The sequence below is a fragment of the Acomys minous genome (assembly GCF_964271855.1).
Source record: "Acomys minous genome assembly, chromosome: 3".
NCBI classification, from domain to species: domain Eukaryota; kingdom Metazoa; phylum Chordata; class Mammalia; order Rodentia; family Muridae; genus Acomys; species Acomys minous.
The window spans coordinates 17942198-17969883 of NC_140485.1; the positions used below are offsets into that span (position 1 = coordinate 17942198).

Sequence of the window (27686 nt, forward strand, 5' to 3'; positions counted from 1 at the left end):
AGCTGGCCCGGGAGGGAGGGCCACAAGATGATACTGTAGCGCCTGTCCCGGAAAGGCAAGGAGGCCTTTCAGGCCTGGGACTCGTTGCTCAGTTTGAGTGGGGACGTCTTTGGGAACTCTGGGATGCTGGACACGGAGAAAGCAACAGCTTCTTGCCAAGTCCATTTCATCTGTGCAGCTGGAAACTCTCCCCTTCTTAGTACTCAGACCTCGTAAACTACTCCCTCTTATGGGGGTCCCCACTCTGGTTGTTCTAGAAAGCTGTTCTTTTCTTGACCTCACATGCTTTATTTTTCACTGTAGGGAAGTTCTCAGGTAGGGAAAGCTGTCCTATACCATGGTTGGCAGGAAGTGCCTGACATTTCACACTTGGAGAAACTGAAGCCCATGTTTTATCAGATTTCCTAATAGTATACTATACTGATATGTGGCCAAGCTGGGACACCCGCTACCCCTCGATACAGTGAACTCTGTCCTCCTCAGGCTGGGTTGGGAGCAAATGGGTCATCTATAGCCTTCCGGTAGGTACTTTGAGCACACTATGTCCATATCTCCAAACTGCCTTCACTCACAATGTACCCTCCTGTCAGCTACTGCTCTGTAATTAAGTCAAACACTCCGGAAGGTGCTGTCACATCTGTCCCTCCAGCATGAGCTTCAACCCCCAACCCAGCATGAAATTGCTCTTTCTGGCTTCCTGCAGCTTGAGCTCAACAGTGTGATCTCTAACCTTCAGGCCCAGGATCTGCCCCTCCCGTGGCTCCTCAGCAGCTTTGCTTAGCCTTCCCCCCAACCCTCAAGTTCAGGCCAGCGTTTAGTGCAGTTTATCTTCATGGTCACACACTTGCCAAGCCAGGCTCACCCCTCCAGCAAACTTCTTAGAAGTCTCTTATACCACCTCGCCTCTTGTGGTAAGGGGGACTTTTAGTGTTCCAGTCAGCAGACCAAGGCACAACCCCAAAGCGAGTCTCCATGCACCCTCACCACATTTCTCTCAAGGTAGGGAGAAAGGGGCTCAGTTGTGAAAACTAGCATGTTGTGTCCCCACTGAAAGGTGAGCCCTCAGTTGGAAAGAAAGTCGATGGCTGCTCGCACAGAGCGATTAGTGCTGACATCCACAGCAGTGACCTTAATCTCGGTATCACCAAACTGCATGGCAGCCCGGATCTCGCGGCGGCTGGGGGATGTGCCGGTGTTTTCCGGGCAGCCTTCAGGCTCAAGCTCCAGGCTGAGTGCAGCACACTTGCGCACACCAGGGTCAGTGATGAAGCGCGCATCCTCCGCAGAGCAGCAGTACAGATTGATGAGCACACGCCGCTGGCCTGGGCGAGCAGGACAGTAGCTGCGCCGCACCTCCTCCCCCAGGGCCACCGACTGCTCTGCTGCTACGAAGCGCTCAAAGACATCAGTGCACCAGCGGCGCCCATCCCGAACCAGCAGTTTCTCGGGTGGGTGGTGGCCAGGCACAAAACGGTTGAGCACGCCCACGCCATAAGTGAGAGGGGAGCGGCGCACACGCACCACACCAGGTGCCTGGCCAAAGAGCACTGCTCCCTTGAGGATGGTGAGGCCCACATCGTGAGGAACCACAACGCGCAGGCCACGGGGACCCAGCGCTGCCTGCACCGCATGCTGCAGCACCGCGGACTCCGCAAAGCCTCCCACCAAGAATAGCAGCTTTACACCTTGCACCTCAGGCTTAGCCAGCAGCATCTCTGCAGAGCAGGGTCGGGTTTGGAAAGAGAGGGAAAGACAATCACTTAGGGGGCTACCATTTCACAGTAAGTGGCATGTCTGCTGCCCCCACCAGTACTCTCTTGTTTGTTTTTTTGAGACAGGGTTTTTCTGTGTAGCCTTGGCTGTCCTAGGACTCTTCTTTGTAGAGTTGGCCTGAAACTCACAGAGATCCATCTGCCTCTGCTTCCCAAGTGCCGGGGTTACAGGCCTGCACCACCTTGCCCAGCCCCACCTGTACTCTTAAAGCATTTAAAAACCAGGCATTAAATAGGAAGTTCTTTCACGGAAGGTTCCTGGCACTCCTCACTGGTCCTGCCAGCCCCCAATGTCCTACTCTTTTGCTATATCTTCATCCTATGAAAGGTGAAGAATTTACACTGTTAAGGAAAGTATACCCACTCTACACACTATCAACTTATCTAATCCCATTTACAAAATAGGGAAATGGAGGCACCAGACCTCCTTTAACCTGGCAGGGCTACAGACTATTACTTAAGCACTGTATGTGTTGGCTCCAGGTATTATAAATGATTCTGGGTTTCATCCTAGGGTAAGGTGAAAGGAATTATTTCTGAACCTGAATTTGGTGATGAATGGAGCATCCTCGCACTCACCTATGTGCTGGATAATCCCAGTAACTGTGGGCTGGAACAGCTCATTCATAGCCTCACTGGACATCCGGAGCATCCCCTGTGAGGACCACTTCACGAAGTTCACACTGTAAGTGGCGAAAGGGATACAGGTCCGTGGGTTAGCCTGGCTGTTTGCTGCAGTTTCTAGTCAGGGGTGCTCTCTCCCTACCCATACCTCCATGGAATTCTGTTGGGAATACCCAGCAGGAAATGCAGATGTGTTTTTCACATTGTGTATAAAGAGTAGACACTGCTCTTATGGCCGCTTATCCTTTATCCTGCCTGCTGTCACCTCGGCTCATGAGGCCCATGCATGAGACAGCAGAATAGCTTACCCTGACTTCAGCACAGAGGAGCCAAGAACATTGAGTAACGGGGTCAGGCAGGGAGAAGATAAACGTGGCAACCTCTGTCCTTTATGACACGCTTTAACGTCCAGTTTGGGCTGCCAATTCCTGACTGCTGGTGGACCTGTCCCACCACCCCGTATTCACACCCATCCACCTGTCGCTACCTTGGTCGGCATGGTGTATGTGTGTGGGACTAACCAGGCCATTGTCTAGGCTCTGGGGCCCACGACTCTCCTTTGCAAGGGCAGGCCACATTAGCAAACACTGACTGAGCCCTGACCCTGGGCACACCTGCTCCTGCGCAGAGCGGTCTCCACGTTGTGGCCTCGCTGTTTGCGGTAAAAGTCGATGAAAGAAAAGGGGAGTGAAATGTTGAGCGCCCCCGTGTGGTGCGATCCTGCCGTGCGTTTGCGGGCCTCGAAGGCAATGGTTAGATCCACCCAAGCTGCTGGCCGTTGCCTTTTGAATTTGGCGATGAAATCTTCCCCGAATATGCGGCAGAGCAGCTGCTCAAAGGCCAAGTCCACCCCTACCGCACCATAAGGGCCACCTGCAGCAGGGTAGGAGATAGAAAGGGTGTCATTGCCAGACAGGCCACCAGGGGACGACGGAAGACCCTGTGTGACCTGTGTGAGCCGGGTGCCAGTGGTCTACTTGCCAGAAGCCTTGTAGAGCTCTTTGAGGGTGCCATGTGGTTGCTCCAGCTGGTGTACGGTCAGGTCCACGGTGCCACCCCCGCAGTCCGCCACCATGTAGCGGTCTCCTGCACCCGCCAATACAAGAAAACATGAAGGGCCTGACCTACAGAACCAATTAACCTGGGACCATATGGCTCACAGAGGACTGAACTTACAACCAGGGAGCTTATATAGGACTGACCTAGGCCCTCTCCACGTAGGTAACAGTTGCATCGCTTGGTCTTCATGGGGAACTCCTAACAGTGGGAGCAGGGGCTGTCTCTGACTCTATTGTCTGCCTTTGGGACCCTGTCCCCCTACTGGGCTGCCTTGTCTAGCCTAGTTCTACTGTGCTTTGATATATCAAGGCTGGTTCATATCCATGGGAGGCCTAACCCCTTCTCTGAAGAGAAAGGGAGGAGGAGAAGGTGGGGCTGTGGTGGGAGGGGGAAGTGGGGTTGGGATGGAAAGTAAAAATAAAAATAAAAACAAAACAAACAGACAAACAAAAAAAACCATTAAGGACCTGCCTCTCTCACCTTCAGTACACCCCACCCACAGCCCTCTCAGCCTCCAACCCTGCACCAGGCACAAAGCCCAGCCTTGGGGGATAGTGTGGAATGGTGGAGGGGGGGCAGGGCGGGGGGGGGCAGGGCGGTGGTTGTGGTGAAAAGCTTCAGCTCAGGCTACCAACGAAGGATGCAGAGGGTGGAAGGGGGATGCTTTGAGGGTTGAACATGGAATGGAATCTCCTGAAGAAATGAGTTAGGGGTGCAGCTGTGAGCTGGGTGGGATGCAGGAGACTGAGCGAGGTGTATCCTTCCCCCATTCCTGGAGGGTCTCTGCGCAGTCTGGGGTGTTCCTTCACACCCTGCTGCTGCCTCACCTTCCTGCAGCTCTGCCCACAGTTCTCCCACGCCGGACTCTACCAGGAACGTTCGGCTGTGGCGAGACTTGCGCAGCTGCTCCCGGGCTGCGGTTAAGCACAGCAGGAAGGAGCAAGGTTAGGAGCCATCCCTCTCAAGCCCGCTCCTTACCAAGGCTGTCCAGAGCACTGTGACAATATTGATCCCAAACCCCAGTCACTGGAAGCAGCTAGAAGCATTTCTGAACACAGCACTTTCTCTTGACCCAGAGGGAACAGGCCCTGGTACAATCGGGCCCAAGAGGCCTTGAAGAATCTGTGTGGGAGGTCTCTCCCGGTGTCCCGAGGAAGCTGGCGACTTGAGGCCTCTCTCTGCCAGTTAGGAGGATGACCAAAACCGACTACAGTTGTCCTTGGCCTCAGTGCCTGGGTCTGGCTGCTGGTCTGACGGGGCGGGGCTGACGTGGGGTACTAGTCGATAGAGTGTTTACAAAAAGGCCTCTGAAGAGTAGGCTGGGGCCCAGCTTGCTCCTCGCTAGTGTCTAGTGTCGACTGAGCACCTCCTCAGGGCGGTTCGTGTCTTCCCCGACGCTCAGCCTCTGCTTCACTCATCAAGGTGAGACTATCCTTAACCTGGGGTCCTGGAGCCAGGACTGTGTTCCCCCTCACAATGAACTTCACTAGGGATTCCCTCAGGAGGGTCACTCCCTCCTCCTCACCCTAGATGTAGCTAACCCTCCAGTTTCCGTGACTCTCTGACCTTCCAAGGGCAGTCGCCATCAACCCCAGCACTAGGCAGCAACGCTGGGGTAGCTTACCATGTCGAAAGCTGGAGTCAATAGACCGCCGCTCACCCAGGCGCCCACCACCTGTGGTCCGGCAACTCAGGTCCATGAGCTGGTGCAGGCGAAGTTTTCGACAGTAGACAGAGGCGGCCTCAGGCTCCAGGGCAATTAGTAGCTTTTCTGCATCCTCTCGAGACACCAGGCCAGCCTGGGGATAGGTGGTGGCCAGCACTGAGCAGCACCATGGGCTGTCAGGTAAGATGGCACCCTGGGGCCTGGGTGCTCCCACCTCCTCTCCCATTACACACCATCCATGCTAGGCTGCTCAGGCCCCTGCACGCCGCACACAGTTGACGCTGCCTCACAGCCACCGTGAGGTCAGGCTAGGGATGGCCCAGGGCCAGGGAGCCAAAGGGTTACTGAGCAGAAAGAGTTGTTATGGCTGCAGCAAGTTTCCTAGCCATAGGGGCAGAGTTGGCTAACCAAGTGCTGGCCGAGGTGTTACTGGGGAATTCTAGCCCAGTTGTGGGGGTGGGAGGTGGGGGGGGAGGGGGGGAGGGGGGATGGGTGTACAGTAGATTGGAAAGGAGAGTGGGGCACTGCTGGGTTCACCAGATGGTGTCAGATATTGGCCATAGGTTGCCCCACTCCCAGGAGAACTTTGTCCCCAGAGGATCTGCTATAGCAGGAAGGAAACAGTGAAATTCCAGGGGCCGTGACAGGCCAGTGGGGTAAGGGAGAAACACTCAGGAGCTGTCATTTCCTGCAGCAGGACAAAGGCTGTCTCCAGGGAGTTTAGACTCATGAAATTCCATGCATTCTGACCAGGTTAGGAAGAGGGAGAGAGGTAGGGATAGAGGCTTTCTGCCCAGGGCCAGCCCTCTCTGAGAAAAAAATCAAGTAAATGGGTAGGCTTGTTTGTTCTGTCTGGGGACACCTGAACCTATAGAGAGGCTCTCAGTGCTCAAGGTCACCCTTTCTAGGGGACAAGCATAGAACTCATAGCCCTGTCATCTGGATCACAGATATAGGCATATTGGTATCTCCAAGGAAGCCCAAGGCAGGCTTGAGATAGCCTCGGGCTTGTTCTTCAACGCCCTAGGGGCAGAGCCAGGAAATCCGACTTGGTCTGTTGAGGCCTCTGTCCCTCATTGGAGAGGATAGTGTCTGAACCTCGCATTCTCTGTGGTAGGAAGACATCACACTTTGGCCAGAACCATCTCCCTTCGTAGCTAAATAGTCCTTTTCCTCTAGGGGAGATCCCGCAATGCCTGAGGCAGGAGTGGAGATGTTCAAAAGTACTATTGGGGGCCAAAAGGGCTGTCCCTGGTCCCTCCCTGCCTGCCTGCCTGCTGCTGCACAGCTCCTGCTTAAGACATCTTTTGCCACCTTGGATGGAGAAGTGCCCCTTCCACCCACCAGCAAGCAATGGCAGGCAGCTATGCACCCTTGCCTCACTGTGGCCTGTTCAGTGTCACAATCCTCCCTCTGGGGTTGCCCGTGGAACAGGGCTGAAGGTAGACTGCAGCAGGATCTCACCCTCGCTCAGCACCCAGTCCTGATTCCTCTGCCCTTCGTTCTGAGCGTCTGTCTTCAACAGACTATCCACACAATACTCCCTATCTCGGCCGCTGCTTCTTGAGAGCTTGACAGGACCCTACCTTTCATGGCCTCTTGTCCAACTGCCCTTGTTCTTGTAGACCCAAACCCCTCCCTCCCTCTCCTGGGCACAACAGCTTCCCAAACCCCAGCAAGGGAATGCTGACTAGCTTCACACAGTGGTTCTGTGGCCCTCAGGGCTGAAGAGTGGATGAGGTGTGGGCTCCACCCAGGGCCATCTTTTGGGCTGTGAGTGTGGGGGGAGGGGAGGCACGGTTGGTTCCTCACCAGGTAGGCGGCCTCTCTCATGAACTGCTTAGCTGGCTGTTTCCAGATGGCAGGCACTGTCAGCACCCAGCGTACAGCGTTCTCAAGCATGCACTGGTTCTGCTCTCTGAGCTCCTGCAGTAGAGAGCATGGGGAGGTGTCCCGGCTGGCCACAAGCATTGTCAAATCTCTCTGGGAGTGGGACGGACTAATGGAGCCGCCCCGTGAGGGCTTCCCAACTTGGGAAGACACCTGTTGTTGGAGCGAGAAGCCTGCCCTTCCCCTGACTGGCCCAAGTCCAAGTTCTAACAGATGGGACAGGGAGCCCTGGTGATGGCCTGGGACCTGGCCGTGACCATTCATCATCTGGACACGGAGAGGGAGGAGGGGAGGAAGGGAACGGAAGGGCTAGGGATTGGGAAGAGCAACACACCTGAAGGGCGTGCTCCTTGAAAAAGCGGAGGGCATGGGCAAACACCTCCAGTGCCGGCATCTTTTTTCCATTCACTGCCTCTAGCTGGGTCTTCAAGGTGAGGTCCTGGCAGACACACAGGACTGTTCTGCGGGCGGCCATAGCTCTGCCCCATTGCCCGATGACTTCCTTGTTCGAATGCACCCCTTATCCCATGGTTTCCCGTCCTCTCCTGTCAGCCTCACATTAGCTCTGCCCTTAGCTATAGCTGTTCTCTAGTTCTGCCACTTGTTCCTCTCACCCACCCTTCCGGGGAAGCCCAACAGTGTGAGCCTTGCCCACCTTCCGCCCTGCCCATCATCCCTTAATTAGGCCATTCCACTGGCCTTCTGGCTACGCCCTGCTCTCCACTAACTGCCTTCTCCCTTCTCAGCCCTGCCTCCCCAGCGGGAGCCGGGCCACATTGGCTCACGGTGGCACTGTGGATCTTCATCTTAAACTTCTCAAAGTAGAGCCAGTCCCGAGCCTCCTCGGGGTCTAGGTCGTGGTAGTAGTCACGGGCAGTGTAGCCAAAACTGTGAAAGATGCCCTCTGGGGTCAACAGCAGGCAAGTAGGGGTCTTCTGGTGGGCCACGCCTGGGTCCCCCCCCTCCCATTTCCTGCAAAGACAAAGGCAGTCAGGGGAACCAGAGGCAACCTTTCCTACAGTTGGGTGCAAGCCCTGGGGCCTGCTGTGTGGCCAAGAGCAGGACACAACTTCCTATCTGTAAAATAAAAATAATGCAAGTGGAGTGGTGGGTACAATCCCAGCATTCGGGAGGCAAGGTTGGGATGGCGGCCAGCCTGGTCTACAGGGTAAGACCATCGCTCAAAAATGCCCCTCCCCCAGAATGATAACGGTTCGTACTTCTTAGTGTTTCATGAAAATCAAACGGTGCCAATTTATATCTCTCTATAAAAGCTCCCTCTGGGATCTTCTCTATCCAAGGGGCCCCAAGAGATCTCTGGGCAGGGTGCCCCCTTTTGATCTCCCCTCTGTATCGTTATGAGCAACAAGAGCTATTGCGCAACGGTGTCTGGCCTCCTGGTGTGTTTCCCAGTCACTGTATACACCTCAAGGTTGTTTCCCAAGGTCTTTCATGATTCCTTCCTTTGTTTCCTCCCTCCCTCCTGCCTTTCCTCTTCCCTCCCTTCCTCTCGGCCTTTTTTCCTATCATTTTTAGAGCCTAGGCCGGGCATGGTGGCACCTATAATCCTGTCACGCGGGGAGTGGGTGGGGGGTGGCGATGAGTGGGTGTCCAGAGCACCACAGCCAGCCAGTGTAGTCAGCTGGTGAGCTCTGGGTCCAGCGAGAGGTCCTGTCTCAATAAAACAAGATGCAGAGTGACAGCAAGATGCTTGTCAACCTCTGGCCTTAATATGTCTGCACATGTACACTGATACATATGACATATATACACACACACACAATAAAAACAATTAAAACATGAACCCTCAAAATAAAGCCCTGGGTTAGCGATATAGCCCAAGAATTCTAGAGATGCAAGGGGCTCTCATAAGACCCTGTCCCATGATTACTTCTAAGGCCGGGGCCTATACCAGGGTTTGAAGTACCTCTCCCCCTGCCCAGTCTCCCAGTCCAGCTGCCCTCACCTCATCATGTGGATGGCCTCAGGGTCACTAGCGAAGCTGAAGGCATAGCCACTTGCTGTGGTCCCAAAGTCGATGGCCACAACCACAGAGAAGGAAGCCTGCTGTGGAACTCGGGCCTCTGGCTTCTGCAAGTCCAAGACTGAAGTCAGTTCTCTTCTTCTTCTTTTTTTTTTTTTTTTTTTTGGTTTTTTGAAACAGGGTTTTTCTGTATAGCCTTGGCTGTCCTGGACTTTATTTGTAGACCAGGCTGTCCTCGAACTCACAGCAATCCACCTGCCTCTGCCACCACACCCTGCCTAACATCAGTTCTAACAGGAACTCCTCCCTTTCGCCGCCTGTGGCCCAAAGCAGTTTTGTCCCAGCCCCACTCGCCCCCTTCCTGGTTTTCCACCCCACCTCCAGGCTGAGGCCTGGCCATGCCATCTGCTCAGACAGTCCCCGGCCTCCCCGGGAGCCATGGCACTGTGGAGTTGAAATGACTGCTAGCTAGCTTCCAGACCACGTGACTTCTGCCCAGACTCCCTCAGCCAACCTCCATCGCACACCATTTTCACAGCCTGCTACTGGCCTTGCCTAGCTGGGAGTAATTTTGCTTTTCTGGGAGGTGCATATTTGACCTGTTGCTTTTGTAACACGAACCAGACAGGAGGGCCCCCTACACATGCAGAGTTGTCCCTACTTTTCCCAAGCGAGCCTCAGGCTCCCTGAGAACAAGAGGGACCCCAAGCTGGGTGACCAGGACAAAGCCATGTAGGTGTAGGTGACCCGGGAAAGCTGTGGAGGGTGAGGTTATGTCTTGGAAACGTCAACTGTGCAGATTCTACGTGTTTTTCAACACTATACTTCTCCCTGAGATACGATTTCAGGTTTGTTAGGCCTCTGGTTGGCAGAAGCAGTGCTCTGAAAAACCTAGGAAAGTCACGTGCCCGCCTAAACAGGCCAACCACTGTGGCTCCTGGGAGTCACCCTGCTACAGAGAGGGTGGGAGTTACCTGGAGCTTGTTTTCAGTAGAATTGTTACTTCCACATGGTCACGGGGGTGGGGGGGTAGGGGGGTAGGGAGGTTGGGGGAGAGTGGGGGGGTGGGGGGATGGGGGGTGGGGGAGGGGACCTGACTAGTGTATAGGGGTAGGAGGCCTGGGGACAGGCTTCATTACTTTTTTCCAGTCTAGTTCCTGCCACAGCTCTGCCAGGCCCCACCCTCCTGCATACCACCCAGGCCATCTACCGCCCACATTCCCAACCAGGCCTTACTGGAGACTGTGAAGGTGTGAGGGGGGCAATGCCACAACTTTCCTGGGTCCTTGGGGAGCCCGGTGGGCTGGGCACCGGGGATCTCTCTGGGCTAGAACCTGTAGAAGAGAGAGGTCACGTCACCCCCAGAACAATCTGGGAAGCAGGAGCCCAAGCCTGACATAAGAGGCAAAGGGCCATTTGCTGGGGAAGGGAGGCTGGAGGGGGAAGGGAGGCTGGAGGGGGAAGGGAGGCTGGAGGGGGAAGGGAGGCTGGAGGGGGAAGGGAGGCTGGAGGGGGAAGGGAGGCTGGAGGGGGAAGGGAGGCTGGAGGGGGAAGGGAGGCTGGAGGGGGAAGGGAGGCTGGAGGGGGAAGGGAGGCTGGAGGGGGAAGGGAGGCTGGAGGGGGAAGGGAGGACATGTGTGGTGCAGGGCTAGGGTCTAAGTACCTGCCTGGACCAATCAGATGCAACCGACTCCCTGGATGGTGACTTGTATGTATCATATATACGATTAAGTCACTATCTTGGACATGGTTTCCCAAGTCCCCTTTAATCACACAGAGAGGGATAGAAGGAGGGGCCGGAAGCATTTTGTAGTAGAAAGGCAGAGTCTAGAGATGGCCAGGCAGGAGCAATGGGCAGATGGGCTTCTATGGCAGGGCTGGAGAGGAGTACAGACGCCAATGGCTGTGAGCTGGGACATCTGGCCCTCTCTGCTGTTAAGTTGGGCCACTTGATTCTAATCAGGACTTGAGGGAGTTCCCCCTACTTTGAAAGTTCACAGTCAGGACCGGAAGGGGGAGGCAGCCCCTACCCCAGGCCAGCTCTGTGTCTGGGGGTGTCCACAGCACCAGGGATTTTGATCACCTGTCCCATCACATAAGCATATACTCCAGTTAGCACTGGGGGCAGAAGTGCCCTTAAGCTCTTCCTGAAGGGCCGAGCCTGGGTTAGACTTTAGAGGCTAGGAAGTAGGACAACCTCCAGGGGGGCCTCAGGCATGGTTTGAATTAGACACTTGTGGGGCAGGAAGGCCAGCCTCGCTGGACACCCAAGTCACTAGTAAGGTTTGCTAAGGGTCACAGGGGTGGGGGTGGGGGATGGGAGGGTGGCACTGAGTCCAGGACATCGAGAGAACTAGAATAGGGTCTGACAGGGAGACCCACATCAGTGGGTCTGATTGGCTGTACTCTGGCCCAGAGCAGGCTGTGCTCCCTCAGCCCAACCAAGTGGTCCTTGACAGTGGCCATTGTGATATCCCAGGTATGTGTGTGAGGGTCTGTAGGAAATGCCTGGGCACAATTGCAGGGTGTCTGGGTACCAGAGGGCCAGGGACATGGAAGCTACAATTCAAAGTCCCCTTCCTTGAGTGTCCAGTACTGACTAGGCCCTGCTATCAGCTCTAATGTGAAAGGCAGTTGCTGTGGCTTGAGCCTGGGAAGGGAGGCAGGAAGGAAGGGCCCGGCCCACCAGGTCTTTGTGAATGAACTTCCTGAGGAGTGTCCCTCCTGCCTGCTGGCCTCCCACCCTGCAGCCAGCACAAAGCCTACACTCAGATGGCAGCAGGGTTCAGAGCGTACAGACAGGCCCGCCTGCAGGCCACTCAAACCACACAGGTGCTGTGCACAGGGATCCACCTGCACACGCACCAAGCATCCCATGCACATACTTGCACAAACCACATGAAAGTCCTCTGCCCACAGACAAGCATATGCACACATACTCACGCACAGGGGACTCTGAATAAATATTTTCTTTCTTTTCCTTTTTAAATTTTTTTTTTATTTTTGGTTTTTCGAGACAGGGTTTCTCTGTGTAGCCTTGGCTGTCCTGGACTTGCTTTGTAGACCAGGCTGGCCTCGAACTCAGCGATCCGCTTGCCTCTGCCTCCCGAGTGCTGGGAGATATTTTCTGCATATAGGCCATTCCTGCACACGTGTGCGTGCACACATGTACATACCATGTTCACATACATGCACGCGCGCACACATACACATACAGTATAGAATCTGCTCTTAAGATCTTCTTCTGGGAGAGGCAATTGGGGGCAGGGGTGATGGACAGGGAGGGGCAGTAGAAGTCTTACTGATATACAGCCCCTGCAGGCCCATTTCCGGGACAGTCAGCATCCTTGCAGTCTCCGTAGCTGTCGACAAGAACAAACAGGCAGAATGAGACTTCCTTGATCTCTGCCCTTTCACTGAATGCTGTCCCTGCTATTCCTTTACTCTGATCCAGCCACTTGGTGTTAATCCCCCACGTCATGCTGTTTCGCCTATAAACTTCTTCAGTGTGTCTCTCTTGGAGATAAAGATGTCGTCACATTCTGAAGACCGCCATTACAGCCCTGTTATCATGTCTAACCTGATCCCTTCATTTCATCTAAAGTTCAGTCTCCACAGGACAGGCTTGCTCAGAAGCAGTCTTTGGTTTGTAGAAGCCACAGAGCTCTTTGGTGTTTTCTGGTGCTCACTTTGTGCCAGGTACTGATGCTATTTTTATTATTTTGTGAGGAAGAGTGTGTTGTCTGTAAGTATGGCTGAATACCATGTGTGTGTCTAGTGTTCGTGGATGGTAACTGACCCGGATCTGGAGTTACAGAGTGCTGTGAGGCACCATATGGGTGCTGGGAACCCAGGTCCCCTGGAAGAGCAGCCAGGGCTCCTCAGAGCTGATGCGACTCTGCAGCCTTACGACAGGGATAGCCTCAAACTTTTCCCTCAAGACCCTGTTTCACTAGAGACCCCATTTTACACAAGAAGTTTACATGCAATCCAGGGTATATAATTATATAAAACAGGAATACAAATAAAACATTTACTCATAATAAGTCTGTAGAACTATATTTTTAAAACAATTCTTTGTTATATATATATATATATATATATATATATATATATATATATATATCTCAAGTATATATATCAAGTATATATATATATCCCACTTATTAAAGTTGGAAGAAACTGTGAATAGCAATGAGATGAATGTGTTTGCTTCTTTTTTTTTTACATAAAAACCCTCAATCTTAGCCAGGCATGGTGCCTCATGCCTCCACTCTCAGCACTTGGAAAGTCAAGATAGGAGGTGCAGGAAGTCAAGATTAACCCTGGCTACATATCAAGTGGAAGGGTAGTCTGGGGTACATGAGACCCTAACTCAAGAAAACCAATAAATAAGTACATAGTAACTATTGGCTGAATATTTGATATTACGGGAGGTAGTGCATTTGCTGGATCTGAATAATAGTTCGATTTTATAACAGTCAGCCTGAGAATGTAGCTTCACATAAGTACACGGGACAAAAATGACACAAGTATGTCTAGTTGTATTTCAGAAATTGCAAGAAATTCTGTTCTAATTTCATCAGACTTCACTGAAGTTAAAAAAAAAAAAGATATTAAACTCAGCAACTTAAACAGCGATCTTTAAAAACCAAGTATCATCATGGCTGGAGAGATGGTTAAGAGCACACTCTCCCAGAGCACACTCTCCCAGAGGAGCAGGGTTCGATTCCTGCACCCACACGGCAGCTCACAACCACCTGCAACTCCAGTTCCAGGGGAATTTTCAGGCCTCTGGGAGCACCAGGCATGAAAGTGGTGCACAGACATACATGCAGGCAAAACATCTGATGTGCATAAAATAAAACGTTCTTTAAAAAAACCAACAACAACAACAAAAGAAAGCCACCAAAATGTTTTCTAACCTAATACAATCTGATGATACTTACGTGGAGGAATGGTGGTGGGAGGATGTTTAAAAGTCTTTATTTTATGCAGTTAAACCAGTATGCTTATATAAGGAGTCATGTAAGAGTTGCATCATTTTGTACGTACAGTAAAAACACCGCAACTCCTAACAGAATCGTCTGAAACCTGAACTGAGGCGTTTCTGTCAGCTTCCACTGGCATCTCGCGGTGCAGAGGGAGAATATTGTGTGTGCAGAGCCAAGGCTGCCGTGGGCCACACAGTGCAACACAGGCCAGCACTGCCGGAGACACTCAGATTTATTCAAGTTTTGATTTCGAAGTCATCTTTGGTCACCGAACATTCAGCAAACTTAATGGTTGCCAAATTTTCATTTTGCCTCATTTTGTCCTCGAGCGTGTTCTGGGGACTCAGGTGACCGTGAGCTGACAATCACAGAAGTAACCCTGAGAATGCCAGGCACATACGGATAAGAGGAGAATGTCAGCACGGGATAAGAAGAGCTGGGCTGGACCCTCCTTTAGACTTGGTCTCAAGCAAAGGGAAACAGAAAGTCTTTGAGGTCTGGAAGTCGCAGGGTGAGCTGGAGCACAGCAATGTTTGCACTCTGATGCCTCTGGCTGCATGAGAGAGTGGAAGTGGGAAGCCGGCTGGGATGTTTCCAGGGTACAGACGACAGTGAACTGTGCACCTCAGACACAAGTGGAGACATTTCAGAGGCAGCAGTTTAAATCAGCGGGGCTGATCAGACATGTTAAGTGGGCCTCACGAGAGACCCTGTCTGTCTTAAGCTGAGGGGTGGAAGGGAAGATAGAGAGGGCAGGCTGACAGCAGAAAGGGGCAGAGTGTGGATGCAGTGTCAAACTAAGGTAAACACACACACAAGCGATCGGGTATGTAGTCTGGAGAGGGAGAAATCTCTGAGCTGGAGGTATATAACTGAGAGTCATTGTCATGGGGGTCTGGCCAGGAGTAGAATGGGAGGGAAGGGAGGAGCAAGGTCACCTAAGGCTGACTAAGGACCCTCCTTTGGTTCCATGGCAACCCCAGCAAGAGAAGAGAAAGTGAAGCCAGATGATTATAAAGTGGCCTCAGACAAAGGGCCTAGAGAGATGGCTCTGCAGTTAAGAGCATCTGTCGTTCCTGCAGGGGACCTGGGTTCTGTCCCCAGCACCTACACAGTGGCTCACAAACCACCTGCAGCTCCAGTCACAGGGAATCCAGCCTTCTGCTGACTTCTGTGAGCACTAGGCATGCATACAGGTGAAACAATCATACAATGAATGAATGAATAAAAATCCTTAAAGAAGTCTTTAAGATCGCGAACACCTGTCCTACTGGCTCAAGGTAGATAAGCCCAGGTCAAGCTGAGCAAAAGAGACCAGAGAAGCTCGGCTGAGAAGGCAGATACGAATACCTGGAGGGAGGCAAGGAAGGTTATGTGCTCATGTCTTTTCCTTTTTAAACAAAATTTAAATTCCTAAGGATTATTTTACAAGAGGAGAGAGGTTGAGTATGGGGCATGTGCATCTCTGGTACACAGGGGCAGTCAGAGGACAACTTTTGAAAGTCCCATCTCCCCTCTCACCTTTATGTGGGTTCCAGGCATCTGTCAGATTTGCATGACAAGTGCTTTTACCTTATGAGCCAGCTTGCTGGTCTGAGTGCTGTAGCGCTGGGGTTAAAGGCGTGTGCCAGCACGGCCAGCCGGAGTTTGTATTTTAATGAGAGCCCCGAGGTAACGCAGTTCTCCTTATAGTGTAAGTAATGTTCACGTGTTCTCAGTGCTCGGTGGTCTGCAAAGCACAAGTGCTTCTGCCCTTACCTATGAGCCTGGCGACTCCTTTAAACAAAGGTGGAGGCTGCTTTCCGTAGCCTGCTCAGGAAGTTTTGCTAACAGAACACAAGCAGACACAGAGCGAGGCAGCGGCACACCCATCCACACACGGATACTCCCTCGCCTGCACACCATCCGAACACACCCAGCCCCTGTTATGGAAAGATAGTCAGACTCTCATGTCTCATAGACTCTTGTATATCCAGGGTACACCTGTGTGGGTACACCTGTGTGGGTACACCTGTGTGGGTACACCTGTGTGGGTCACACCATGGAGTTGGCTGCACCAGGGGTCAGAATTAGGGGAAGGATGAGGGCTGGTTGTGGCTTTGGGATGATGCTGAGAAAAGGCAAGTAGAAGGGAACCATAAGAGCACTGAGAGTGAGGACAGAGGACCAGCTCGGAGTAAGAGGGATACAATAGATACCACAGACTCTCCAGAGCTGACACCATCTCTTAATTCTACATCAACTTACATAGTGATGTTAGCTTGAAAGCAGCCATAGGTGAGAGTATTTACACTGCAGAAACTGGCAAATCAGGCTTTTCTCCTTAGATAAATACTAACTGTATTTACTGGCATGCCACTGCATCACAGCCAATCACAATACGTATTGAGCATTTCTTTGTCTAGATGAGTTAGGTGCTGAGAACCACTGGATGGATGGATGGATGGATGAGGGATGGATTTTCTAGGCCATGCTTATTGGATGGTGGAAAACAACCTTGAACTTCTAAGAGAAAAAAGACTGAGTTGTCACTCTCAGGCTTAATTCCATGTCACACGTGGACACCTATATCTCCTCCCCGTTATGGCACCTGATATAGTGTGTCACCTCTCTGCACCTCAGTGTAATGGGTGACACTGGGCTTTTTGAGGACCAAGTACAGGCATGGAAAGTGCTGGAAAAGGCAGGGAGCTGGGAGTGCGTGGACAGTGCTCTTTGCTTCTCTATGTGGACTTGACTTGCTAGTACTAGGTCTTACTGACAATTTTATTGTACCCATCCTGAGTTCTTTTTGAAGGAGGTCGGAACTGAAATAAATTGTAATGAAGGAGTCTCCACAGATTCCTAAGTGGTGGACATAAAGGGGCTGGGTGGGCAAGGGCACACATGTGCCCCACATGTCTTCCCAACATACCATGCATGTATACCCAAAAAAACCTTTGAGGAGAAAGCTTACCACAGAGGATACTTAGTCCCCAATAGCTAGGTTAGAGTACAGAGTGGGAATCCAATGGAGGCAGACCCCCCATCCCAGGGACTTTAACTTCAGGATGGGAACATCTGAATGTGAGAGTCACTGGGTAGCATACGTTGGTTTACAGAACCCCGTTTCCTAGAGGGAAATGCATGCCAAATCCAGGCCCCAGGCCCATCACTGTTATACCGATAGATAGCCCCTTACCCTGTCCATGGCTGACTCCTAACGCTTGGCCTTGTGACTCCCACTCTTTAGACACACCCTGACTGATAGGCCTGATTGCTATCTTATTTATAGACACGGTCTGTCCGTCACTGGGCCCAGGACCAGTGTGGCCAAGTGGGAACTCAGAGAGTTCCCCAGATCTCACAGTAGCCTAGAGTTGTGTTTTGCGGGATGGACATACTGCTCCAAGGGTGTCTTCCTGCATTAGGTGGTTAGGCTAAGTACCTACGAGCTTCGCGGTATTGCTGGGCTTCCTGCTCTACATGATGCCGGGTGGGCGAGAACAAAGAACCCACCTAGATGTTAGCAGGGACCCTGCCTCTCCTGCCTAGCACCCTGTCAGCCCTTTATTTCAACAGGACTGTCAGCAGGCAGACATTTATTCCAAGCCAGTGTGGGCCAATCAACTGGGTGGGACCCCAGGGTCAGATCAGTAACAGCAATCAAAGGGCTGCCCCACCCTAAGAGGAGATGACTTCAAGGAGAGGGGACCAGGGAAAGGCTATGGAGTAAGGAGGCTACTCCCTCCTGGGATGGCCACCCATGCTGTCCCCCCCACCCCCCTGTCCCCACACCCGACCCCGCTCTCTGCCTCAGCTTTACTTTCCACACATGCACCAGCCCTTGTGGCTACTCATCACGGGGGTTGGGGGGGACACGAGTTCACAATCTCTGTGCCGCCAAAACCTAAAGCCCCCCACATCCCTGCCCATCATATCCAGTTAAGGTTTTCACTTTTCATAGTTCCCGTCTGTTCATGGCAGTCTGAATAAGAGTTTCTCCTTTCCTTTTTCTCCACTGACAGACCTACTCCACAGACAATTCCTCTAAGCTCAGACCCCACCCAGCTTGGATCCCCACCCTGGCTTTTTTTGAGGAACCTGAGGTGTCTGCCATACTGACACCCTGGCCACCCATGGCGGTCGCTCTCCCACACCCATGGATCTCAGTGACTGGGGGCCCTCTGAGACACCTCTTGACATACATACATTCAACCCCCCAGTCTCACCTCTGGCTTAGGCAGCAGGTCTCCACAGCTGGTTAAGGAAGCAGGCCCCAGTTCACAGAGGCTCTCCTGCCAGGCCTCACTCCACCTCCCCTGAACTGGGTCGTTGCAAGCCAAGACTCTGATGGAGTCTCACAGCCCCAGGAAGGAGCCAGAGCTCAGTTGATTCCCCCAGCCCAGGCTAGCGGCCCGCCTCCTTGAGGAACTAGGAGATCTGCTCTCACACAGCCAGGGACGTCGTCGTGGGCTCACAGCCCTAGGCAGAAGCCTCTGCACTTCCCTGGGAAGCCCAGAGGCTCTTCTCCAGCTCACCTCCGCCCTACGCACAGCTCTGCTGGGTCTGGCCGCCTGGCTGGTAACTCAGAGCTCAGCTCTCCGCCGCAGAGCCTGGTGTGGCCCTCGACGTGCGCCAGGCCCGTCTCTGCACCCTCCCCCAGGCCGGATGGCCGCGCTCGCCGCCCAGATGTGCGAGCCGGGGCGGGGCCTGCAAGCGCTGGGCTCAAGCGAGGGGCCCAGCCCGAGCCCCTCCCAGCTCCTAGCAAGCTTTCCCGGCCAGCGTTGCCTCCCCTGCTCGGAGGGCAGCCCAGGGGGTGGGAGAAGGCAGAGGGGGAGGAGCAGGATGGGAGGAGAATTCCAGACCCTCAAAGGCCTTCTGCTGCTCCCACTTCCCCAACTGCCCACCCTGGGGCTGAGCCTCGGCATCTGCTGCTAGGAGTCTAGTCCCTGCGGAGGGCGGGCGACCCTGGTCCAAATCTCTGCAGTCTGTTCCTTAACATATTTCCTAGCTTCTAGACCTAATGGTCGGAACTGAGGGTGAAGGCAGAAGCTTGGTCTCCAGGCTGGGACTTCAGGCCTGGCTAGAGACCACCCTTTCTGCCTCAATGGTAAGATGTCCTCAACCTTTCAAATGGGGCTCGCAGCCTTCTTGTATCAACCCAGGGCCTCCTGGTGATGCCAGCACCTGGCTTCCACTTCAGGAGACACGTAGGGGAAGCCTTGGTTGCCAGGTGCTTGCTGGAGTTCTGTCTTCAGCTGCCTTACCTGCGCTCCCGAGATCTGTTAGGGCCTCTGCTCCCTGGGTCCCACAAAGGTTCCAGCTGCTTCTGTGATCTCTCTGCTAGATCCAGCTGACAAGGGTGGGGGGGGCTTGCTTTTGTTCTCTGCCACCCCCCACCCCTTTGCGAGGCCATTTTACCTTCTGGTCTGCTTTGCTTCTCCCACTTTGCCCAGAGAAAATGTTACCTTCCCTGGGGCTTGTTGCCCTTACTGTCCTGTCTGCTGTTCTAGAGGGTTTTCTAACTGAGGTCAGGGCTCTGTGTGTGTGTGTGTGTGCACGTGCGCGCGTGTGCGTGTGCGCGTGTGCGTGCTTGTGCGCGTGCGCGCGCGTGTGTGTGTCCCAGCAAGGTGTCCGGTGAGTTTTCCCTGCCTGCCCAAGGGCCCACTTGTGCATCACTGTATCTTATGTCTGTATTTCTTTGTTAGGGAGTATTTGACGAGACTTTTTTGCAGAGACCTCCAGCCGGCTTGAACCTCCTTCAGGGTCTGACCCCCTCCCACACAACCTGCTTCTGGTTTTGGCCTCACCATCCATTTCCCTTCCTTGTTGCTTAGGGCCACAGCTGGAGGCCCCCAGCTCAAGTGAGGACCTGAGGGCACACTCTTCTTGCGGCTCCACCGCTGCTGCTGGGTCCTGCTTTAGTCCTCATCAGTCACAGTCCCACCCTTGCTCAGCTCCAGTCTCCACAGAGGACAGCAAATGGGCCACAAGAGTCCTTTGGTCCATACAAGTTTGGGCTCCAGTGGGCATGGACAGAGGACCTGCTGGGTGCCCGCCCTTCCCCGCTCTACTTTCTCCCTCCTGCTTTTGCGGGCCTACCCACTGACCTCAGAGGTTTCTGGCTTCTCTGGCTGCCTCTGAGTGTGTCCTCCTCTCCTTGTCAGGCCTTTTCTAGGCTTTCTTTGGCCCTTTTCTGGGCCTCTGCTCATGGCCTCCCCTTCCAGGGGATACCTGCTACAATAATGTATCTGTTTGGCCTAGGAAGCCGGATAACTGACACACAGAGACTGAAACATACTTTAAAGCTGCAAGCACTGCGCCAAGCAGAATCTAAACTGATACTAATCTACTCTTAAACTGAAATAAACTACTCTAAACCTCATAACATATATATATATATATATATATATATATATATATATATATATATATATATCCCAAGCACTTGCCAATCTGATCCTCAGAGGCTTCTCTCCAGTCTTCTCCCCGTTGACCCTTAGCACCAATAGGCTTAGATAACAGAATAGCATGTTTTAAATATTAATGTTACTTTCTGCCCTAAAGTTACCTGCTGCTCTACCATGTCATGGGTACCAGGAGGGGAGAGAAAGGGAAGGGAGGGGAAGAGAGGGGAGGGAGGAGAGGGGAGGGGAGGGAGGGGAGGGGAGGGAGGGAGTCTCTTTCACCCATGGAGTCTGTCTGCTGGACTCAAAATGGGCTATGCCTGGCTAAGGACCTCACTGGGCCCCTCCAGTTGCCCTCACTACACGTGTGGCAGTAAAGCCTTTTCAGTTGACCAAATAGGCAGGGAAGCTGCAATGGAGAAGCAGTGGGGAAGCCATGTAAAGACCCTGCAGGTTGCCTGTCTCAGCCTTACTCTTGCCTGAGCCACAGGATGGGCTAGTGACTGGGCACAATGCTGTATCCCAGTTCTAAAGCCAGGCTGCCCAGCTGGTGGCCCAGGCCTCCTGTTGTCAGATCCTGGATACTGGCAGTGAGCAACTCCTGGGACAGAGACTCAACAATGTCCCTCTCTACCAGATTCCTGCGATGTGAGCTTCCTTCCAGGAATTACTCTGCCTGCTGGGCCGCCCAAATGGACTTCCTCTCTGTGGCCTATGGTCTCTGGTCTCAGGCAGAATCATTTTCCTCGCTGGAAACGGGAGTGTGTGAGAGCCAGGCCCTCCCAGATGCATAGGAGTCTGGTGGTCAGGGCCTCGGGCTAACCTTGGTGATTACTGTTAGTTGAAACCCCCTGCTTCATAAACAGAAAAATAGGGGTTCATTTTCCTGTTCAGTGTTCCAGATGGCAACCAGCTCATTAAGATGGGCCTCACTTCCAGAATTTTTTTTTACTGGGGTTTCCCATTTGCAGCCCTTCCTATAAGGGCTGTCATGCAGACAACAGAAACTTGGGAGAGGGTTTTTGAAATCTAAAGGATGACTGGGAGTGGACTCTATGGAGAAACAGAAGGGACCTCAGGGAGAGGAAGCTGTGCACATAGGGTATGGAAAATGGAGGCAACATATTTGGCAGCCAGTCATCCCCACCATTGCGGCCACTCCACTGCCGCACCCTGCAGGCATCACGGCCTTTTTGCCCAGGACTCCAAACCCTGCTTGTTCTGCCTCAGTGTCCTCAGTCTGGAGTTCTTTCTTCCACTGAGGCATTTTGTTTCCGCGTGTGTTTTACATCCCTAGAAAAAGAACCCCAGGAGTTTTCCCTCTTGTGTTTTCATCTTGCTTCTTCATGGTCCATGATACCAGCTGACGCTGTCGGTACAGTGATACCAAATTCACTGTGGAATGGGAGGAGGCCAGTCTGCCATTTTCCTAGGTCTTTGAGCTGCACATCCAATCTAGGCCTGGTCTCGCTAATGCTTGTTTAACTTGCCCACACTGTTCACAAACATTCTCTCAGTTCTGCTATCCTCGGTGATCTCAGATTCGCCAGTGTAGCCGTGCTTCATCATCATGGTTAGGAACCAGACGAGGACTCTGGAGAGTGGCCTGACAAGGGCCTGGTGTTTACCTGTCTTCTCAGCACTCTAGGGGGTGGGAGGTGCGGGGTGGGGCACTGGCCAGGGCATCCATGCACACCCAAGTGATGGCATGGAGGATGGCAGTTAAGAGCTAATTTTTGTTTGGTTGGTTTTTCTTTTTCTTTTCTTTTCTTTTCTCTTTCTTTCTTTCTTTTTTGTTTTTGTTTTTGTTTTGTTTTGTTCTTTGTTTTTTGAGACAGGGTCTCTCCGTTGCCTGCCCTGGACTCATTTTGTAGACCAGGCTGGCCTCGAACTCACATTGATCTGCCTGCCTCTGCCTCCCAAGTGCTGGGATTAAAGGTGTGCACCACCACCGCGCCCGGCTGCTATTTTGATTTTTAATCCTGACCCCTGGGAGGTAGATTAATTACACAGTTCCTTCGCTCTTCTTGGTGTGGGATGGATGGGGAAGAACATTAATTGTTAGCTCCTGCCCCACAGAATCATTCTCTGGGTTGATGGTGCAAAAAGGAGCAAGATGAAGGGTAAACAAGATGCTATGAAAATGTTATTTCTACCTTAGACTTTTCTTTGTGTCATGCAAGGGCCATTCCACATAAGCAATGCATTTCTGCGAGGGTGGTGGTAATTGCTTCTGTATCCTAGCACTTGGGAAGTGGAGGGCGGCGAGTCTGAGGCCAGACTGTACTACATAGTAAATACTGTCTCAAAGAAAGAAAAACGTCAAGGGGGAGGAGAAAAAGACTGTATCTCTCATCTTCCCTGCTAAGAGTTGTGGCCTTGTGAGCAGGGCTGGAGAGAGAGAGAGAGAGAGTCACCATCAGGGTCCTTCGTGGGACGGCGGGAGCCCTAACCTCCTGATTTGGACTGTGTGTTTTGTACCCACTGAGAGCAGAGCAGTGACTTAAAGGGAAAATGGGGTCTGGATCCCCAACCCTAAGCCAGCTTTAGGCTGAGTATTTCCATATTTAAAACCGATTTTTACACTTACTTATCTGTGTTCCAAGCAAGTAGAACCAGGAAACAAGCAGGAGTGGCTGTCCTAACACCCAGTAACAGACTTCAAACCAAAGCAGAAGAGATATGGGGGGCACTTCATACTTACTAAAGGAAAAATTCACCAACGAGATATTACAATCCTAAATGTTTATGCCCCGCACACAGGAGCATCCAAATTCCTAAAACAAGTGCTACTAGATCTAAAACCACAGATTAAACCAGTACAGTCATCACGGGTGAGACCAGTACCTCACCCTCACCAGCAGGACAGCCAAACCAAAACTGACGAGAATCATAAGAGTTAAATAACATAAATCTAACGGACATCTACTTAAATATCAAAGATTGCACATTCTCCTCAGAAGGATGGGGAATTCCACACCCCTCCCCCCAAAACAGACTACATATCAGGGCATAAAGCAAGTCTCAAAACACAAAGGGAAATCAGTAAGTCAGAGATCTGTTGAGGTGGCCAAGAGGGTAATGGCGTCCGGTACCAAGCCTGATGACTTGAGTTATAATCCCAGGATCACGTAGTACAAAGGAGGGAACTAACTCCTGCAGGTCGACCTCTGACCTTCACATATATAACATAGTGTTCACACGACTCCCTCAATAGATAAATACATGGGAAAAACGAGTCTGCGGCCATGCGTTGTGGTGAAATTATCTCTTATGTTCCAAGAGACTTTTGCTGGACCTCAAGGCCAGCGTTAGTAATACACTTTGAGGTCCTACTGTGCACCCAGCCTGCCTGTTTAACCCGCCCTTAAGAGAACAACTTAACCAATCAAACTTCCTGGCCTGGGATTTCCTGTGAGATCAACATTTACAACCTAAGTCAATACATAACTGTAATCTTAAATTATGCACTCTTTCATGTCCCTGACCAGAGCGATGGGTGTGGATCTTTTCCTGAAAACAGCAAATACAGAGGTTAAAAAGAAATCTTCTAAAGTGAATATCCATCATGAATGTTTGCAATATTTATAGCTACTGGGTGACAGATGCTGTTTTTAATGCTGTTTGTTATCTGGTCAGTTGGGCTCAGCTGGAGTCAGCAACATAACCACTTGTAAAGTTCTTTGAAAAATTTTTGTAAGTAACCCCATGTGCTAATTTCTGTGCTGTTCAATAAAAGAGAGAGCAAACCCCCTGTCAAGGACAGACATATTCCTACAATGGACAGACGCACGGGCACATTCACAAGATGGCCTTCAGGCAGGCTCGGATTCAGATTCATACAACAGCCAGAGGGTGAAAGACGGAGCGTGAACTAGAGAGTCCAACTCTAGATTCATTCTTGGTTTAGTGACTCCCCGGGGAGATGCTTTGACTCTGCTCCTCAGTGTGGCACTGGCGCATCACCGGTGACTGGGAGTTAGTCACTAACGCATGTAACCTTAGCAAGTGTCCATCTCACCCAGGCCAGAGCCGCAACCATTAGAAATAGAAACGACAGCAAATGTTGACACAGATGTGGGGCAAAGAGAGTCCTTTGACACTGTTGGTGGCACTAAAACCAGTGCAGCCAGCCTGGAGGTTCTCAAAACACTAGAACCAGGGCGGGGCAGGGGGGCGCACGCCTTTAATCCCAGTACTCGGAGGCAGAGGCTGGCAGATCACTGTCAGTTCGAGGCCAGCCTGGTCTACAAAGCAAGTCTAGGACAGCCAGGGCTACACAGAGAAACCCTGTCTGAAAACAAAAACAAAAACAAAAACAAAAACACTAGAACCAGATGCTCCCTTCCTAAGTGTATACCCAAAGACTTTTATATTTACTGTGGAGATATCTGTACATCTGTGACCATCGCTAGACCTGCCATGTAGACCAGGCTGGCCCCTTGCCAGAGATTCACTTGCCTCTGTTTCCCAAGTGCTGGGATTAAAGGCGTGTGCCACCACCACCCTGTTTACATTTTGATTTTTAAACCAAGGGCAGAATGGCGGGACGTGTGCTTGCTAGGCAAGTACTCTACCACTGAGCTAAATCCCCAACCACTGTTGTGTCCATATTTTTAGCCTAACAAAGTTGGCCACGTAACAAGTTTTTTTTTTCTGTTCTTTTCTTTTTTAAAAGAAAATTTCTGCACTTAGCCTTAGCAAGTTCATTTTTGGGTGGAGCAGTTGGAACAGAGTCTGGCTGTGCAGCCCCGGCTGGCCCAGAATTTACAGTGACCTTCTTGCTCTGTCCCCCAAGTGCCTGTGTTACAGTGATGGACTTTAGTGGGAGTTGGGAATGAAACTCTGGTCTTTTTACATGGTAAACATGAACTCTACCAACAACATACACTCACATTTGTGTGTGTGTTTGTGTGTGTGTGTGTGTGTATGTGTGTGTGAAGTTTCCTTTCTCCTGCTGTGATAGCATACTCTAGGGGAGCTAGAGAGATTGTTTAGTGGTTAAGAACACACGTTGCTCTTCCAGAGACCCTGAAGTCAGTTCCCAGCACCCACATCAGGTGGCTCACAGCCACCTGTAATTTCAGCTCCAGTGGGATCTGACTCCTTTAGTCTCTGGAGGCACCTGCACTCATATACACAGACACGTACATATAATTTAAAATAATCACATATCTTTTAAAACCCCACTGTAGCCATAAGCAAGTTAGGGAAGAAAAGCTTCATCTCTCAGAACAGGAACTCAAGCAGGAGGCTGAAGCAGAAACTATGGAGGATGCTGCCTGCTAGCTCACTGGCTCATGCTCAGCTAGTTTTGTCTGTCTGTCTGTCTGTCCATCCGTCTGTCTGTCTGTCTTTCTTTCTCTCTCTCTCTGTTTTAATAGATTCCTTATTCTTTTCTAATAAAATATATTCTTTTCTCATAAAATAGATCCTGATTACCGTTTCCCCTCCCTCCCTCTACCCATTTCTTCCCCGCCTTCCCTCCCACTTAGATCCACTCCCTTTCTGTCTCTCATTTAGAAAATAACAGGCTTCTAAGAGATAACAACCAAACATGAGAAAATAAAATATAATCAGATAAACCCAAAACCACCACATTGATGCTGGACCATCAGCAACCCGACAGAAGGAAATGAGTCCAAGAGAAGACACAAGAATTAGAGACCCACTCATAAAAATACTAAACTGAGCTGGGCAGGCGGTGGTGGCGCACGCCTTTAATCCCAGCACTTGGGAGGCAGAGGCAGGTGGATCTCCGTGAGTTCGAGGCCAGCCTGGTCTACAGAGCAAGTTCCAGGACCACTAGAGCGGTTACACAGAGAAACCCTGTCTCAAAAAACCAAAAGACCAACCAACCAACCAACAAAAAACACCCCCCCAAAAAAACCCCTAAACTGAAAGCTATAGGGTGTACTCAAAGGAGCTGGTGCAGACCCGAATAGGGCCTGTGCTCGCCTCTTCAGTCTCCATGAGCCCATATGATCCTTGCTCAGTTGACTCAGAGGGCCTTGTTCTCCTGGTCCTCCACCCCCTCTGGCTCTCACTCCCTTTCCTTTTCCTCTTCTGCAAGGTTCCCTGAGCTCTGAGGGGAAAGGATTTGATGGAGACATCCCAATTAGAGATGAGTGTTCCAAGGACTCTCTCTCTCCGAGGACCGTCTAGCTGTGAGTGTCTGCATCTGTTCCCTTCTACTGCAAGAGGAGGCTTCTCTGGTGGTGACTGAATAAGACACTGACCTCTGAGCGTAGCAGAGTACCATTAGAAGTCATTTGATTGATACTTTTTTCTTTAGAACAGTAGTGTTTGGTTTTTGCCCTAGGTCTCTGGACTACCTAGTCTCTGGCTCTTGGTCATCCAAGCAGTGTTGGATATGGGGTTCCATCCTGTGGAGTGGGCCTTAAGTCAAATCAAACGTTGGTTGGCTACTCCCACAAGTTCTGTGCCACTGCTGCCTTAGCATATCTCACAGGCAGGACCGAGGGTTTCGTGCTTGGGTTGGTGTATACGTTTCTCTTTAGGTTGCCTGTAGAGAACCTCCCAGCACCAAAGACACTAGAATACAGGGGTGAAGGCTCCATGTGGACACCAGTTCAACTCTTCGTGTTCAGTGAGTTGTGTGGGTGTTGTCCTTGGCAATGAGGCCTTGCTGTCAGTTTGTGGAGAGCAATGCACTGACTTAGCAACAGCCTGGGTTGTTTGGAGATCTCCTTGGGATCCCCTTGGCTGACAACTCAGTTGAATGCAACCCAGTTCTGGTGCTAGAAGCTTTGTTTGGTGACGTAAGGTGAGCTGATTCTGTATCTCCCGTTATCAGGAGACCTCGTTTAGAATCACCTTTATATACTTTAGGTTTAGATTCTATCCTCAGCTGACCCTTGAGCTATGTCAAATCGACAGTTACAGTTAACTGGGACACTGTTTTTGTGCTGATGTGTGCACATATATTTGCAGGCACCCATGAAGCACAAAGGCCCAAGTCAGGTGTTGTCTTCAATCACTCTCCACCTGGTTTTTTGAGACAGGATCTTTCGCTGAATTGGAGCTCACAGATTTGACTAGGCTAGCTGGTCAGCAAGCACTGGGCTCCTCCTGGCTCCACCTCCCAGCAGTGGTTATGGGTGTGTGGCAGCACACCTAGCTTACCCTAGTGTGTGCTGGGGCTCTGTAATTCTCCAGTCCCCCCCCCCCCCTTTTCTTTTGTAACAGAAAAGTTTGATTTTATTTGATAAAACTATTCATTCTTTTTTCAATACTAGGGATTAAATGGAGGGCCTTGCACATTCTAGGCAAACATTCTGCCATTGA

The 27686-nt window shown here is 51.6% G+C and overlaps 1 protein-coding gene across 3 annotated transcripts; it reads right to left on the reverse strand.

Moving 5' to 3' along the window:
* Window positions 1-70: 70 nt before the first annotated feature.
* HSPA12B (heat shock protein family A (Hsp70) member 12B) lies at window positions 71-18734 on the reverse strand. Of its 3 annotated transcripts, none has more exons than XM_084774716.1 (12): window positions 18510-18734; window positions 12298-12357; window positions 10232-10329; window positions 8978-9102; window positions 7797-7983; window positions 7346-7450; window positions 6934-7047; window positions 5080-5254; window positions 4283-4369; window positions 3011-3269; window positions 2352-2455; window positions 71-1715 (listed from the first exon to the last, which is right to left on the reverse strand). In XM_084774716.1, exons 2-12 carry the CDS (start codon window positions 12338-12340, stop codon window positions 1063-1065), a joined length of 1950 nt encoding a protein of 649 aa, XP_084630842.1. In that variant the 5' UTR covers window positions 12341-12357; window positions 18510-18734; the 3' UTR covers window positions 71-1062. The 3 variants fall into 3 exon arrangements, with proteins under 3 accessions (XP_084630842.1, XP_084630841.1, XP_084630843.1); XM_084774715.1 differs by having other exon boundaries at window positions 18201-18734; XM_084774717.1 differs by lacking the exon at window positions 18510-18734 and adding an exon at window positions 3378-3482.
* Window positions 18735-27686: the final 8952 nt, after the last annotated feature.

Bases quoted from the DNA above. Each gene is read 5' to 3' on its own strand.
- HSPA12B (XM_084774717.1), bottom strand. From the start codon at position 12,340: ATGCTGACTGTCCCGGAAATGGGCCTGCAGGGGCTGTATATCA. The intron at 7,984-8,977 runs GTGAGGGCAGCT...TTGTCTTTGCAG, and splicing joins GAGGCCATCCACATGATGAG to GAAATGGGAGGGGGGGGACC. The intron at 4,370-5,079 runs GTAAGCTACCCC...GCTTAACCGCAG, and splicing joins TGACTCCAGCTTTCGACATG to CCCGGGAGCAGCTGCGCAAG.